A 12,500-nucleotide genomic window follows, 5' to 3' on the forward strand; every position below is an offset into this window, starting at 1 on the left:
GCACCTTTCTCACAACCAACCCTGCCTCTCCCAATATGAGCACAGCATTTACAAGGCATATTTTTTCACAATAGGCTATTCAGCCATAACAACATACGAAATAAATCGTTTATGACATTGACCAATATTTCAAAATATCGTGTAACATTTACCTAAGTTTACATGTTTCAAAGTAACATCCAGTGCTACCATCACAATTTTACCAAGCAAAACAATTACATGCAAATGGTGTACACAGACACACACACACACACACACACACACACACGCGTACACACAAACACACACACACACACACACACACACACACACATGTAAATGTACTTGCACACGTAAGCTGTAAAGGACGCATTCGGGCACGCATACGGGCACGCACGCACGCACTCGCACACGCACACACAAACACACACACACACACACACACACACTCACTCTCTCTCTCTCTCACTAACTTACTATTACATTATATGTACATATATTACCTGTCCTTTGATATCAATATCATCAGTACCCTCTCCCTCTCTCTGTCCCTCTCAGTCTCTGTCTCTTTGTTCGAATACGGGTATAGCTTGGTTTGGGGTTGGGGTTAGAAAATTCAGTGAATTTATGTCTTTTGTGTCGCCAGCGACTAACTGCTTGCCAGTGGCTAAAGTGGTCTGATCACATCCAGACTAGGGAACCATTTGACAATTCAAGGAATTTTTGTAACACACATGACTTGAAACCTTCATTTTGTTTGGGCCTTGATAGACACCTGAAACAGTGAACGACAAGGTTCAGATAAGGAATATATTAATTAGCGGTTCATCGATACATAAACAAAACAGGTCAGAATAATGATTTTTTTTTTGTTGTTGTTCCTCACGCAAAGAGTCACAGGAAAAGTGAATGCATTGTGTTCTTTGTTGTCCAGTTCTCAGGAATAGGCCTAGTGGAGAAAGAAAAAAACTTCCCCACATTATTACAAAGAGCCTTCTGCATTAACAGTGAACATTAACAAATGCCGTCAACTTCTACTGGCATTGTCAGAAACGTTTCTTTGTCTGTGTACAAATCATTTAGATATTGGGAAAACGGCTATTTCTTGACAAACTCTAGACTGGTGTTCCGTTTGTACTGTTAGACTGATGTTCAGTTTGTACTGTTAGACTGATGTTCAGTTTGTACTGTTACCCAGAGCATGGGATAATTTTTTATGCTTTTGCTGTGTACGTTCACATACCCATTTGAACAAACTACGTGAGTATGAGTCTTGTGTCTCTGTCTGTCTCCACGCAGCTTTGTGTAACTGCACACAGCAACATTTCAGTGACTGTTTACACATAAACATATGACAATAATATCAACACTAACTGAAAAGGAGAACATATACACATGGAGTTGTCTTCTCTTATCACGTGATGCAGCAGCAATCATTTCGCCTGGGGGTGATTTCGTACGGTATGGACACTGTGATCTTCTCCGTGGGGACATCCGTCTGCTTAACACACACACACACACACACGCACGCACGCACACATGCAACACGCAATGTGAATCAATAATGTCTTCTCACTTTCTCTCTCTCTCTCTCAGTTATCCATATGTCAGCTTAAGAAGTATTGGGTTGTATAATTCCGAGTCCAAGCAAAATGGTAATGTACTGGAATACTGTCTGATATTGTTGACAATGTTAGGAGTATGATGGCTAATGAACATTAAACCATCTGGAATCTCTCTCTCTCTCTTTCACACACACATACACGCGCGCGCGCGCGCGCACATATTGATGTGGATATAGGCACGTTTGATTCAGTCAGGGAGAAAGGAATAATGATTTACTTCTATCCACGACTTTGAAGTTGGTTAGATATTGGTAGATTGCAACTGACAGAACTGGCAACACTATGTGGAAACAAGCGAAAGGTTCTAACCATATCCATTGTTCGATGTCATCAGGCACATCCCGTCAAACCATAACTTTGAAATTAAATCGTATGATGATACAATTACATCAAAGTTTCGATTCCGTGTGCCATTCCTTTGTATTCATCGTTGTAGATAAAAGACATGTTATTGATTATACAGATCGAGACTTAAGGAGTAAATAATGTGGAAACTATATGAAGACGATGTGCATTTTGTAATTGTATGTCCTGTGACGCAGAAATTAAGAGAAGAGCTTATCCAAGAAATATATATAGAGAGAACTTTGTTTCTTCCGTTTCAGTACAGCTATGTTAATGGCATCTGCAAATGTAAAGGTGGTAAAAATCTCGGTATGTTTTTATTGATTTCTTTTTGATCAAACACCAAACCATTCAACTCAGAGCTACAATATGTTCATAGTATGTTGATTTGTGTAGGTAGGTATATAAATGTTTGTGTTCCGATTCGTACTTTCACTATATTTGATGACATATTTTGTTACACTTTTCTTCATATTGGGGACTTGGACAATCGTGAATGAACCATTCATTCATTCGTTCATTCGTTCGTTCGTTCTCTCTGTCTCCCTCTCAGTCTCTCTCTACTTCGCCTGCATACATACACTCCCTCCACATTCTTTCTCTCTCTTCCTCCACATCCTCCAACATATCCCCACCCCCCTATCTCTCACAGAGATACACACACACACGTACACACACACACACACACACACACACACACACAGACACACACACACAGACACAGACACACACACACACACACACACACACACACACACACACACACACACAGAAGTACTCACAGGCGACACTTCCTTCCAGGCAGTTCGCAACAGACAGTCGAATGTTTCTTGTACGTTGTATCCTGAAAGGGCGCTTGTCTCAAAGTACTCCAGTTTGTATTGCAGGCTTCGCTGAACACGACATCATCGTCTCGTCATCATCATCGTCGTCATCGTCATCATCGTTGTCGTCGTCGTCGTCGTCATCATCATCGTTGTCGTCGACGTTGTTATCATCATCATCGTGGTCTCGTCTTTGTCATCATCATCACCATCATTCTCATCGCAGTCGTCGTCGTTATGATCGTCGTTGTCAACTTGTCGTTGTCACCGTCATCACAGTCGTCGTTGTCAACATCCTCATAGTCTCGTCGCCATCGTCGTCGTCGTTGTCATCTCGTCGTCGTCACCGTCATCACAGTCGTCGTTGTCATCATCCTCATAATCTCGTCGTCGTCGTCGTTGTCAACATCGTCGTCATTACCACCATATCTTTTTATCGTCGTCGTCTCGTTGCCGTCACTACCGGCATCATCCTGGTCGTTTGTCGTCGTCATCACCGTTGTCGTCAGACAATCATTTTGAAAGTGTGTGTGTGTGTGTGTGTGTGTGTGTGTGTGTGTGTGTGTGTGTGTGTGTGTGTGTGTGTGTGTGTGTGTGTTTTCAGCAATTTTCAGCAATGATGAAGAGAGACTGACACAGGAGAAACAATACATCCTGATACAGAAAGGAAAAGAAAAGCAAAGAAAAGAAAAATCCCAAGGAAACTGTCTGAATACAGTGGCAACACACATGCATGAGATGTCAATCTTGCTTGATATTTTTTTTGTATAGAAATAATTCTGTCACACATACACACACACACACACACACACACACTCACACACATACACACACACACGCACGCACGCACGCACACACACACACGCATGCGCGCGCGCACACACACATGCGTACATTTTTTGCCTCATCATAGTGGACAGTACGGTGCATAGTAAGATCATTTTTGTTGCCGACGAGGAAGATCATTCTGGTTTCCCACAATTTGCTGTTCACCTGCAACATAATAATGGTAATAATACAATTACTAATAATACTAACAATACTACAACTACTACTACAAACAACAACAATAATCATAATACTAATGATATGATTATGATCATAATAATCATAATCATAATAATTTTATTCAAAACAATTTTCCCGTTTAGGATCGTTTTTTTATTTCCATGAAATGAAAGAACACATAATTATACACACAACAACTTAAACAAGCACAGAACTATACAACATGTTGGTTCCATACATATCTTTTCATCAGTTCTAAGTAATACAAACTGCTCATTTATTTTTATGTTTGAACCAATTATAAATGATAAATATATTCATTCATTTTCATCTTAGACAACGCACCACAAATTTTGCTTGCGATAATTCTTCGAGATTTTTCCCCCCAGAAATGTTAAGAGCTGTTCCACCTACAGAATGTTCGTTCAATACTATCTTTGTCTTCCATGCAGAAATTATAGCAATTATCATCTGGCATTCCATTTTCTTTGAGAACGATTTCAGTTCTGATAATTTTATGCCCTATACGCAAATGAAGGCATTGCAATCTAAAGTCTTGCATTTAAAAAAAAATTGTTGCACACTTTTTCTCACGAAATAACTGTTCTTGGTTCTTTTTTTTTCCACGTCCACAAGACGAGGAGGAATTATGTTTAATGTCCCGTCACACATTTCGGTGATTGAAGACATTTTGTTTAAGTATCAATGTATACACCTGAGTATTATCGTTTAGAAGAAATGATTGGTAAGCTGGGGGAAACCGGGCAAATGAGGGAGGGGGTTGTGTGAAATCTGAAAAATATCTAAATACAATTACAGGAAATTACTTAAAGGACTTCGTAAAAGAGAAGTCGTTAATCAAACAAGCGAAACAACTGATAATGAAATACAAAAAAGTCAAAAACATCAACGTTCTCAATCACTTGTGAAGACACACTTTCATGCAGATAAAGGCTTCATCAAACTACAGTAAAAAAGATTACTTGCTTAATTGTCAGGTTACTAAAGCATATGCACTTGACATTAGAACAACTGATAATGAATGCAAAAAGTCAAAACATCGACGTTCTCAGTCACTTGTGAAGACACACTTTCATGCTGATAAGGCTTCATTAAACTACAGTAAAAAAAAAAAAAAAAAAAAAAAAAAAAAAGAAGAAAAAAGTGCTTAATTGTCAGGTTACTAAAGCATATGCACTTGACATTAGAACAATATTTAGTCCGTAATGAATTTGATAATAGTCTGAAAATTAAACTCAGAACTGGTCTGCGAATCGGACCAAAGTCTGACAGAGTCAACTGACGAGGTTTTAGACTTGAATGAAAGCACCTATAGAAGTCTCTTTCTGATACATTACTTATTTCCTTGTATGACAACGGGCAATATACTTATATACTATCTGTATAATTCTTTGCTCCCCTTTTTGCTGCCCTGTCTGCTTGGTCGTTATAAAGGAATCCAGTATGGGATGGTATCCAATAAAAATCAACATTCGCACCTTTCACAAATAGGGAGTGCAATAATTACCTAATTTTAAACTTTAACTCTTCTCCCTGAGTGTTCTCAAAAAGGAGCAAACTTTTAAAAACAGACTGAGAATGAACACAAAACAGGATATCAGGGACGTAGTGCACACGCTTTCGTCGGGAACATTTCGTCGGGACTCCCCAGTTATATTTAGCGAGAACCGCGTGCGCTTGCGCATCCCCATTGCCAGTTTTCCTTGGTCACCGAAATACTGAATGATCGTAGGGGAAATCGCCTGATGACGTGATCGAACTCTGCCGAAAAGTTGGCCGAAGAAAGGCATCGCACATCCAAAAAGGTTAGCTTCAGTGGTGGGCTGCCCATGACGTCATATAACCTTTTTTGTCGCTTGCAGAGCGACAAAATGCTCCCGACGAAAGCGTGTGCACAATCTCCCTATTACTTCTCATCGTTGGTATTTGAACAAGATGATTTAAGGCCACCAATCAGCTGTAAAAACTGAATGTCACTTTCCACAAGAATTTAGGAGTTTGTTATCTGTTATTGAACTATCAGAGAATATCTCACCTCCTTTAAACACATTATTTATCACTTTTAACGGCGAATATCATAAAAAAGAACCCCAAGTATCTGTGCACAATCTCCCTATTACTTCTCATCGTTGGTATTTGAACAAGATGATTTAAGGCCACCAATCAGCTGTAAAAACTGAATGTCACTTTCCACAAGAATTTAGGAGTTTGTTATCTGTTATTGAACTATCAGAGAATATCTCACCTCCTTTAAACACATTATTTATCACTTTTAACGGCGAATATCATAAAAAAGAACCCCAAGTATCTGTGCACAATCTCCCTATTACTTCTCATCATTGGTATTTGAACAAGATGATTTAAGGCCACCAATCAGCTGTAAAAACTGAATGTCCCTTTCCACAAGAATTTAGGAGTTTGTTATCTGTTACTGAACTATCAGAGAATATCTCACCTCCTTCAGACACATAATTTATCACTTTTAACGGCGAATATCATAAAAAAAAAACACCCAAGTATCTGGCTTTGCCACATATTCGTCCGCGAAGGGCTGTCACCACAGTGAGATAAGACAGAACTCAAGGGTTAGGAAGCTGGTTACCACCCTTGATTTTGACTTTTCCTCTTGAGGATCGCATAACTTTTGCTCAGCAAACTCAAGTGCACAAGTACGAGTTCCTACACTTCACGTGTATGCCACAATGATTCCAGTTGATGAAGATTCAGCAGTCATGAGGATAATAACGTTGCCAGTGTGTACTGGTGTATGTGTGAGGGGGAAGGGTTGGGTGAGGGGATGGGGCAGGTGTACACGAAACAGAGTAGACCAAGTTTATGCGTTACAGTAAACAAAGGTTGGCTTTTCTTGCAGTTAAGTCTAGAAACGACAATGTGGTTTTCATACTAATAAACTTTAAGTGTATTCATCAAATTATTGTTATGCGTATCGTAATGAATAGTTCTAAACTAGTATACGTGAACTTTACTCACCAAGTTATTGTTATGCACAGTTTGATAAAAGGTCATGTTCGTCTACAATTCAATACGCTTTATATGTTCAATGGCAAGTGCAGTCGAGCAAAAAGACATATCTCGGTGAGTTTACAGACGATACAGTTGTATGTCTTTTCGTATCCATCTTATCTTGCAGGGAGGGGGAGGGGGGGGGGGGGAGGCAAGATCCCTGACCCGTTTGATCTCATCAAGCCAGCCTGGAACGGAGTCCAAAGTTTTGGTCCGGGTGAGGTCGAACACCAGCATGACGGCGTCAACATCACGGTACAGACAGCTGGTCAGTGATCCAGTGCGCAGGTACTCGTGGCCTGGCAGGTCCCTGGGCAATGCGTACCATGCTCCGGCGTGTTAGTGTACACTCACATGCGCTACACAGACACACGCACACACACACACCAAACACACACAGACAAACATACAGACACACACACGCTCACATACAAGCAAATGTGTATGTGTAGATCTGTCTCTGTTTCTGACTGTCTGTCTGTCTGTCTGTCTGTCTGTCTCTCTCTCTCTATATATAATCTTATTGTAAAGCAACACACACACACACACACACACACACACGCGCGCGCGCCTACGAAAGGACAACTCCTATTTAGGCACTGTAACACACGCACAGACATTATCGACAGACACAGAATTAACGATGACATCTATAGACGCACAGTCGACGGCGACTGATAGATGTGACAACTAACACAGACCATAGATGTAACGGTTGACACAGACCATAACTGTCATGCTCAGCGCAGACTCAGATCTGACGGTCAGCACAGACCCATTATGTAAAGATCGACACAGAGATTTTGAGCGACACAGAGAACAGATTTAACGGTCTACACTAGTCACACAGAGATTTAACAGTCGGCACAAAAGGTAAAGATGTAACGGTCGATATAGAAGACAGATGCAACATTCTACACGAAGATGAAGATGTAACGGTCGATATAGAAGACAGATGCAACATTCTACACGGAGATGAAGATGTAACGGTCGATACAGAAGACAGATGCAGCATTCTACACGGAGATGAAGATGTAACGGTCGATACAGAAGACAGATGCAACATTCTACACGGAGATAAAGATGTAACGGTCGATATAGAAGACAGATGCACTATTCGTTACAGAGATAAAGATGAAACGGTCGATACAGAGACACAGAAGAGACATGAACACAAAGCACGTGACACACAGCACCAGCACCAGTTGTGGCGGCACTACTCACACGATGGTGACCTTCACGTCCTCGTCGTTGATGGTGACGTTCACCTTCTGCAGGTCCTCCCCTGATTCAGCAGAGAAAATGGAATAAAGCCGTGACAGTCAGCCCTTCTTTCTTGACTGGTTTCAAATATTTTCTTTCTTTATTATTTATTGATTGAAATAACCCGGTGTTCGTGTGTGTGTGTGTGTGTGTGTGTGTGTGTGTGTATGCGTGTGCGTGCGTGCGTGTGTGTGTGCGCGCGCGTACGTGTGTGTGCGTGTGTGTGTGCACGCGCGCGCGTGCGTGCGTGTGTGTGCGTGTGTGCGTGCGTGTGTGCATATGTGTATGTGTGAGTGTGTGTGCGCGCTTGCTTGCACACGTGCGCGTGTGTGTGTATGTGCGCGAGCGCGCGCGTGCGCGTGTGTGTGTATCCGTGGTAAACTTTAACAATTTCATTTTCTCTGGAAATACCTTATCTGCCAATACTAAATTTGAATTAAACTTAGTGGGGGAAAAAATCTTCACAGTCATACCAATAAAAGGTTGTAAGTCTTTCGGATTAAGCGGGATTTTCGGATCATGTACGGTTTATTTCACTGAGGCTCCGGATCTAGAAAACCATATTCCCTGTTGTTGAAACGTATGTTTGGGTTTGAAGATGGCATGACATTTATTGTGTTTGCAATTGTAAGAAAAAATTAACAACAAATTCTGGAGAGAACACATGCGATGGCACTCACTACACCTTGGACGTGTTTACTGCCATTGAATATTTCAAAGTGGGTACTGAAATAACTAGAGTGAACATAAAAGAAATTGAATCAACAGTCACAGTTTCCTGGTGTTTCCCAGTCTGCGCAGATCTGCAGAAAACGGGCACATGCTGCGGTGTGCTTGAGGCGATGGCAACGCCCCCTTCTCCGCGGACAATTTCTTAGATAATCGAGATACATCAAAATAATTGATTTAAACGGCGTGATCACGTCGAATACATTAATCAATAAATCTTGCTAAAAATTGGTTAAATGTCGGCAGTTGTGTTTTAGCCCTGTGAGAAAGTCTACTTGCTGCAGACGTGAACATGGATGGTTTGATCCCACTATGATGTCCCCCTCCCCCAAGCCTAATGATACTTAATGCAGAACATATTTTAAACGATTTCTTATCCTTTTTTTTTCTTCTCGTGATTCCTATACTGGATAAAGTGCGTATCACAATTGAGTCTTTAAAACTTTGCGATAAGGGCCTTTTTTTCTACATTGTTTTTGTCGGTGATGAAATGTTTTTGTCGGGGTTGTGTATCGGATTTGTGTTAAGCAGTACCAGCCTCGCAAAGGACCTTCAGAGGTCGGCTTGTCCGAAAGAAACCCCACGAAACATCACTCAAAAAAAAAAAAAAAATCATGATCAAACAAACAAACAAACAAACGAAATATTACTTACACTATGTATAGTAGTATATCCTTTCCCTGCTATCCACCTACTTTCCTTCCCCTTCCCGAAGAATGAAACGTCCCCATTCCTCCTACATTTCACATGAAATGTGGAATCACCTGGGTGGTAGAAATGACCAGGGTGGGGAAGTCCAGCCAGGTCATCTCTGCCACCAGGACACTTCCACATTATGTTTCAGCCCAGAGACCTGTAGTCACTCTTATTTCTCCTTCTACATTTCTCTTGTCGTTTCTTTTTCCCATGCTCTTATTTGTGTCTCTTCCTCGTACATGTAAGACAAACATGTCCCTGAAGGTGGCCACAAAAACAAAAAAAGATTGTACACTGTATTAACCACGTAACACTTACCTAATCTTGAGTGAACGTAGTTGTGGGAGAAATCATCGTGAGCGTAACGATTGATGAGCGACGTCTTGCCCACTTGTTTGTCCCCGATCACTGCCACTTTCAGATTCTTCTGGGAGCGTATCGATGTGTGACCCATTGATGATGATGATGATGATGACGATCTTGCTGCTGCTGTTGTTGGAGGACGTGCAAACTATAACGAGCGGCTTTCACCTGGATTGGGAAGACCTGATGTCATAAGAAAGGAAACGTAAAATAAACAAACCAACCAACGATTCAAGAATTAATATTATTACACCTTCGTTCGCTTCAATGGGGAAATGACAGAGAGAGCAAATCATTAAAAAAAAAAAAAAAGACGTAGAATAAAAGGGGGTACGTGCTAACCGTTGAATTGTCGCCGGCAACGATTTGGCAGAGCTCAGTTAAACCGCTGAATAGTCGCTGGCGACAATTCTGCGGACCGACGAGAAATCAAAGTTTAACAGACAATTGAGCGTGTTAGAGATCCGTCTCTTTGTTGCCGGTCGACGACATATCAGCGGACTGGCGACATTTCAGAGTGCTGTCACAATGCTGAATTTTCGTTGGTGACAATTCAGCGTTGCGACGACAATTCCGTGTTCACTTTGTAACCGCTGATTTATCGTCGTTATTTCCTTCACTGGCAGTTCATAACTTGACAGTTTGTAATCCTTTGAGGCGAGGGCAGGGGAGGGCGGGAGGTGCCGGGGGAGGTGAGGTCTCTGTGTATTTGCGTGCTACCGTAGCCTGGAGCATGTCTATGTTCCCTCAGGTTTAAGTTCTCCACGTCTATGTCCCCTCCAGATATGATAGGTCTTCCCCAGATCTATATTCCCCCAAGTCTATGTTCCCCAGGCCTATGTGTGTTTAATCATAATTCATTTTTTGGGTGTTGGCCAGCCATGGTCAGTGGTGGTCAGCAGTGTTCGGTAATGCTCAGTGGTCAGTGGTGGTTAATGGTCAGTGGTGGTAAGTGATCAGTGGTAAGCAGTGGATAGTGACTGTCAGCAGTGGTCAGTGATCAGCAGTGGTCAGTGGCCGTAATGTTCAGCAGTGGCCAGTAGTGATCAGCAGTTGTCAGTGGTCAGTAGTGGTTAATAGCCTTTGGTGGTCAGCGGTCAGTAGTCGTCAGTAGTATTCAGTGGTCAGCGACGGCGAGTGATCAGTAGTGGTCGATGGTCAGTGGTGGTCAGCAGTGGTCAATGGTGGTCAGCGGTGGTCAGTGGTGGTCAGTGATAGACAGCTTGGCCAGTGGTCAGTGTTCAAAAGTGGTCAGCAGTGGTTAGTGGCCATAATGTTCAGTGGTGATCAGTGGTCAACAGTGGTCAGCAGTGGTCAGTGGTGGTCAGCAGTTTCGGTGTTCAGCAATGGTCAGCAGCAGTCAGCGGTGGTCATTGGTCAGTGGATCGTCGATCGGTTGACTGAAGCGACAATGCAGCGATTAAGATAAGTCATCTTTGGAACCAAACAAAAGAAAACCACACCATCGATCGCAAGAAAGGAATAAAAGGAAAGAAAGTGGAAGCAGCATCTTAAATCATCGCATCAAAAAACGTAACAAAATAATACACCAACCTTTGGAATATTGAACAATGCCATCACACCATCAATCGCTTTAAAGAAAGTGTTTTCTAAAAGAAAAGAAAAAAGGATAGGAAGCAGTTACAGATGTACGAGCTAAGAGAGGGAGAAAATAGCCATTGTTATTCACGCAAGTGTTCTGTTTCCATAGATCAAAGAAAAAAGCTCAGTCAGGCTTTAGTGTTCTTGTTTGAGGAATTTTGAGAAAGCGAAGTTGTACTTCATTTGTCTATTCACGTCAGTAAAGACAACAATAGCAACAGCAGTAACAACAACAACAACTTCAACTACAACAAACGATTCAACCGAACTTTAAAAATTATCCAAACTCCAGCCCATCTTTAAAGAAGTTGAATCTTTTGACAAGGCAGCTGTCATACATAATCTGAATACATCCCAGCCTGACTTTCACCGTTCAACGATTTCTCCTGTTCTCGAAAGCATTCATGTGACGTGCTATGAGAGAGAACTGGACTGAAATAGTACAGTTGTTGGGAAAAGTCCCGCCCTTGTCTCAGCCGGTTTTTCCGGGAAAATGATCAGGTGCAGCCTATGACGCACAACGCAGGCGGTCAAGGGTTGTTCCAACGAATGAGATATCAGGAAAACAAGGGCGTGATGGCTGATAAAATGTCAGTGAATATACTTTTCAATGATTGTTGTTTTAAAAAAAAAAGAATAGATTTTATATATATCATTGACGTACTTTTCACCGATTCTTCTCTAAATTAAAAAGAAGAAGAAAAGATTCTGTTTTACATTATATTCATGTTCATTTTACTTTGTCACATTTGAAATATATAAAGAAGGAAGGTACCAAAAAAAAAAAAAAGAAAAAAAGAAAAGAAGACAGTCCAACACGGCGAGAACGGATGATGATTTATGGCGTCATTTCTCCAAAAATGGGCCTTCGGTTTCCAGTCTTTCCCCTCCTTGAGGAAAAGAGAACACCTCTTTACCTCAGTCGCTTACACTGTCAGACTGAGTAGGGCTGTGCTTGTACAGAGACAGGTAGAGAAAGACTCAAACTCATCTTTTTTTTTGTCAGGTCTCTGGCCCACGA

The 12,500-nt window shown here is 41.5% G+C and overlaps 1 protein-coding gene across 7 annotated transcripts in view; it reads right to left on the bottom strand.

The window, feature by feature from the left end:
• Positions 1-12,500, bottom strand: part of LOC143292200 (ras-related protein Rab-13-like) — a 15,840-nt gene that overhangs the window by 652 nt on the left and 2,688 nt on the right. Inside the window, exons 2-8 of one of the 7 annotated variants that reach the window (XM_076602401.1) lie at positions 9,833-10,060; positions 8,051-8,111; positions 6,992-7,136; positions 3,668-3,766; positions 2,732-2,842; positions 1,354-1,480; positions 1-754 (exon numbers count right to left, since the gene is read on the bottom strand). The exon at positions 1-754 is cut by the window's left edge and continues 652 nt beyond it. In XM_076602401.1, the coding sequence (XP_076458516.1) occupies positions 1,394-1,480; positions 2,732-2,842; positions 3,668-3,766; positions 6,992-7,136; positions 8,051-8,111; positions 9,833-9,968 (639 nt within the window). In that variant the 5' untranslated portion in view covers positions 9,969-10,060 and the 3' untranslated portion in view covers positions 1-754; positions 1,354-1,393. Of the gene's footprint in view, positions 1,481-2,731; positions 2,843-3,667; positions 3,767-6,991; positions 7,137-8,050; positions 8,112-9,832; positions 10,061-11,748; positions 11,981-12,500 lie in introns of those variants that run through there. The other 6 variants (XM_076602387.1, XM_076602420.1, XM_076602426.1 and 3 more) reach the window with 6 other exon arrangements.

The sequence above is a fragment of the Babylonia areolata genome, chromosome 1 (assembly GCF_041734735.1).
Source record: "Babylonia areolata isolate BAREFJ2019XMU chromosome 1, ASM4173473v1, whole genome shotgun sequence".
NCBI classification, from domain to species: domain Eukaryota; kingdom Metazoa; phylum Mollusca; class Gastropoda; order Neogastropoda; family Buccinidae; genus Babylonia; species Babylonia areolata.